Consider the following 5,131-nt stretch of genomic DNA (forward strand, 5'->3'; position numbering starts at 1 on the left):
GGTTCTTACCTTGAACTTAGCAGGACAATAAATGCTATTTTTCAATTACAGCTTGAAGCACAACAACAAGGATGACCTAAGGAGAGAAACATGAATATGAAGCAACTGCAGTGTGTGGAACAAACACCATGGATGAATCCCAGCACCAAGACACCGAGTGTGAAGAGGAGAAAAAAATATGGGATGGGACACCATGAAGAAAGACTATCATGTACTGTAGATGTAGCTTTACAAACACACAACCTGCAGAAGAGCTACAAGCAACTTCAGCTTGTGCATGACTTACTTTAGATTCCAAAAAGTGAAAAGGTAAACCATGAAACGCTACCTGTATAGTTTGGTGGCCACAGGGTTTCTCCAGATGCAGGCGCCTTCCCTCCGTTGCTTTTAAAAGCCAGAACTACTTTTACTGCCATGGACAAGGGAGAGAGAGCTAAAACAACATTTATCTTTAAATATTTTACAGTTAAAAGCTACAAACCAAAGAGCTGGAAATATCTTGAATGATTGCAGCTACGATGAACAGCATCCTCATATAGTTGTCCAGTGTTTATAACGCATGTATGCACTTCAGATGTTTATTGAATTCCATTTAAATGTTTTAATAAAAATGTACTGTATTGTTTTTGACGTCATGAGCTTCTGTCTGTGTACATTAAAGTTACAAATGACTAAGTCCAAATAAACGTGGCAACTTTAAGGATAACAATGTTTAGGTTTAGGTGTCAGGTGGTTAAGTTTTTAAGCCCAACTTAAATTGAGTTCTTTTAGTAACAAGAAACGTGTATGCTCGAGATCAAACAGGGATCCTGATACCTTCAGTTCTCTGGATAATTTCCAGCAATGGGGAACAAGTCGTAAATGCTGTGCTCCCCGTTGAGTTACAGACACTGGAGCATAAAGGAATCACTATGGGCTCAAATGACAACCTCGATATTTTGTTTACGTAGATTCCCGTGACAGTTGAAATTTAAGACGGAAAAGGTGAAATGGGAAATGGAAATTACAATATAAACACCTGTCAAATCATAAAACAGTAGCCATAAAAGTACCGTGTCAATTCTCTTCATGAAATTCTTTAACCATAAACAAAAAATATGAGAGCAATCAAATTTTATTGAAATCTGATCACAAATACACAAAATACCTGATTGAACAATTAGAAAAAAGTCACCAAATAAAGCATTTACATACATTCAGACAGATAAAATAGCACTTACTCATTTTACAGTGTTAGTTAACCTCTACCTCGTCTGACCCTGATAAGTGATGACCTCTCCCTCCAGGATCTCCCCCTCCTTCAGTTCCACTTTAGTGCACATGATCCCTAAGCCTATTCTGCCTCTTCTGTTTCTCTCATGTGAACACAAGCGGCAGCATACACAGATCACTGGGGGTCGTAGAAAAGTGACAGAAACCCCTCACCTCTGATCTGTGACCCATAACTCCCCATCCTCCTCCCAATGCGGCTCTTTAACTGTTGTCCACTCTCATCTCACCTTATCCTGCATTATCTGTCCATATCAGGTGAAAATGTCTCACAAAGTAGTTTAGCTTTGCTTTAGCCCTTTCTTTGAAACCCACATAGCCTTTCTTAGAGTGTGAAAACAATCAGGCTCTTTCACCAGAGACATGGCGGCTGGCTCACGTGAGGGAGGCCAGTCTGTGGTCAGTGCTGAGCTGTGAGGTTGAGCAGCCGTTTGCTCAGTAAGGTGTTGTGCTGTTTCAGGTACTCGATCAGGTCGGCCTGCTTCTCCACCACCTCTTCCAGACTGGAGCTCCCCCTGTCACACATGACAAATGGCACATAAGCCCATTTCACATATGGCATCTATAACACTGCTGGCTTCACATATCAGTTCAAGTCTGGTGATCTTCTTTATGAACTGATCTTAAGTATTACCATGTATAGGTACTGCTAGACCTCTGGTCTGGTATAGCTTATTCCTCTGTGCCATACAGCTTTATTATGGTCCAAAAACTGTGTGTGTGTGAGAGATTGTGCAGCAGCTGCAGAACTGAGGTGCAGTGAAGAATAACACGAAGAAAGAAAAGTGGTCTCAGGCTGCAGCAGTGATGGATTTTATAACTTCATTTACAGCTGAAGAGCACAACATTTGCTCACCTCCTATATTGCCATCAGTTTCCTGGGTTATCAGACGGAATATAAAATTCTGCTGCCTACTTTATACAGATTATTGCATGCACAGCAAAAGAAAAACATCATAATGCTAGGTATGCATTATCTGCTGTTTGTTCACATGTGGTATAAAACCTATATCTCACAACATCAGGGGTAAAATGAATGAAGATACACCCTCAACTACTAAACTGAGCTCATTCAAAGCCTCCTTTAATTGACTGTATTATGTTTGTGTATAAAAGAGGAAAATGACTACAGTGCTCTGTCTTAGCAGACCTGCATTTAATGTCTGTTTAACTTTATATCAGTGTGACAGCTTTCAGTTCAGATTTGTGTCATGTTGTGGAAAACTGATCGTAGATACGACATTTACAATCTATAGACAAGGTGAGTATGAAGTCATGCACTCCTTCCCATTAATCTGACAGCATCTGAACATGTTGACTTTATGTCTGAATGAGCACCCTAGTCAATTTTTTGTAAGAAGTCACTACAGCAGTCTGCTAATCTTTCTAGTAACATTTATGTATCACTTTCAGCCGTCACTTTAACAGAATGAAAAGGGCTTGAATGAGTGAAGTCCATGTGGCCTACCTGAAGCCTGTTTCAGTTGGCAGACTTGTGACATTGTTGATGTGCAAATGCTCTTCTCGGCTCACGTCTGGTGCAGCTCGCTCCCTGTTGTACCGTATCACCTTGACTAGAAACACAGATGTCTTCAGTCAGTTGCACATAAAGACAAAGATGCTCCTACAACTGTTAATCACCCAGGTAAGAGGCAGCACACAATGGGCCGTCTTTACTGTTTTCCTCTGCCTGTCATGAACTCACATGAGCTGTTATATCCTGCACTTAGTCCTGCCACATCCTGCACTCAAACCTCTAATTTTCACACCCTAAACATACACCTTTATACAAGAGGTGGGGTTAGCGGCAAGGTGTAGGTGTGGAGGATACAGTAGCAGTAAGAGAAGCCAGAGCCAAAATATGGAAGTGGTCGGTGCTGCCCGAATCGAGCTGAGGCTGGGGGGTGTGTGTGTGTGTGTGTGTGTGTGTGTGTGTGGGGTGAGTGTGTGAGAAAAGGCAGAGGGAGGAACTGCCTGAGTACTGATAAGACTGATTGTCATTAGTCAGAGGAAATTGTCAAGCAAGTTATAAAGAGTGCTATCTTTGCTTTGCTTCAGTGCCACATCTCAGCATCGACGCTCGCTCACAATCCAAAGAAATACTGCACATTCCTGCATGATGAGGCCCAGAAACTCTGTGTGTGTGTGTGTGTGTGTAAATAAAGCAACAGTAAGCAAGTATGTGTGAGAGAAAGAAATTCCAGAGAGGCAGAGAAATGAAGTGGTGGAGAAAACAGCAGAAGGCAAAAGGACACAAAGTGACAATGACCCTGCATCTACAGTGTTTGCTGCAGAAAACAACAAGGCACAAAGTCAAATTGCTATCAGATATTTAAAATGAATACCAACATCATTTTCCTAGATTTCCATACATCAAAAGTCTTAAATATTATTCAATATTCACATCATTAGTGCCATAAAATGATAAATTATAACAGATTCACGCCACATCCACTGACCGGGGTAATGTTTGTCCATAGCTCTGTATGTTTTCACTCCGTTAATTTTGTAACTTAAGAACTTAATAAAAAACAAGCAACAAATAAAACAATAAACTCATAAATGAAGCTGTCAGCCAGTTTACTCTGTTTTTAACCATCATTTTACCAATAAAACTCCTTAAAATATAAGTAAATAAAATGTGAATTTACTGTTCGATAGAGGTGCACATACAGAAAAGGGTGAGGGTGAGGTCAGTCAGGATGATCAGCAGTTCTGAAAACCAGGATGTTGTCTGGAGTTCAGTGTAGTAGTTCAGCGGGGGGGCAAAAACAGAGCGAAATACCAGGATGGATGGAAGATGGGAGCAGTGTAAAAGAAGTGACACATTTCACACCTCCCTGTTAAAAACTCTCTCACACACACAGAGCTTTACAGACGGTGCTCAGACCTGGTTCTTCCACCTGTGTTTATGAAGCTCAAAATATTTTAGTCTTTGGTAAAATGTATAAATTCAACTACAAGTTTATTATTGAGGTCATACTTAAAGGTTGTACTAGACTACATTATATTCAGAGGCGTTCTTAATATTCTGACTCTCATGGATGTAACTAGGGAGAACAAAAATATAGAGACACCTCTATATTTAGATGTAGATGCTGATATTCATTTCGTACATGCCACCCTACAACATGCAGGTATTTATGATCAGTATGGATGTCTGAATGTACTCCGAACATGTCATACAGCACATGTGGTTTGTGTGTGACACTGGTACACTGTAGGTATCTGTATGAGTGTGTGTGTTACCCCCGTGCCCTGCAGTGCTAACACTAAGTTCTGGCCAAGCAGAGATGTATTCTGAGTTAATCCTTTGAAGGACAAGGCATGGCTTTGATGTGCATGGAGGTCTATAGTAGAGAATGCATTCATGTTAAAATGAGGGAGGCAGAAACATACAGCAAACCTTAAAGACACACACACACGCACTTACAATCAGACCGCACTTCAAAGAGGAGTTGAATGAGGCCTTCCTGTATAGACTTGGTAGCTGTAGGCATTATACTACATCTCTCTCATCTAGGACAGTGTATCATTCCAACATTTTCAGTACTGGCACCGACACCGAAACGATACTTCTTTCAATGCCAATTTTATAAAATCAATTTTAACAGCAACAAATATCTCACACAGACACACACTCACAGACATTACATATTTTGGTACAGACCATTAGTTTTATTTTTCAATTAGTCGATACCCAGCACTAGTCTCATCTGAGCAAAGTTTTTCTTTTCATAATCTTGCTGATGTCAGCTTGACTCTACATTGGTCAGACTCCATGTGCGTGATCATGTTTGTGCTTTAAGAAAAGGTTTGTGCTGCAAGGCGTCGCTCAGTTTGCGTCTTGCCTGACTGCACT

At 40.6% G+C, this 5,131-nt stretch overlaps 1 protein-coding gene across 1 annotated transcript in view; it reads right to left on the reverse strand.

The window, feature by feature from the left end:
• Positions 1-1,098: 1,098 nt before the first annotated feature.
• The window catches only part of tmem192 (transmembrane protein 192), a 9,396-nt gene continuing 5,363 nt past the window's right edge, over positions 1,099-5,131 (reverse strand). Inside the window, exons 5-6 of the mRNA XM_020591880.1 lie at positions 2,738-2,843; positions 1,099-1,784 (exon numbers count right to left, since the gene is read on the reverse strand). Coding sequence (XP_020447536.1) covers positions 1,670-1,784; positions 2,738-2,843 — 221 coding nt within the window. The 3' untranslated portion in view covers positions 1,099-1,669. The remainder of the gene's footprint in view (positions 1,785-2,737; positions 2,844-5,131) is intronic.

Source organism: Monopterus albus, unplaced genomic scaffold (genome assembly GCF_001952655.1).
Source record: "Monopterus albus unplaced genomic scaffold, M_albus_1.0 scaffold15.1, whole genome shotgun sequence".
Classification (NCBI taxonomy): Eukaryota; Metazoa; Chordata; class Actinopteri; order Synbranchiformes; family Synbranchidae; genus Monopterus; species Monopterus albus.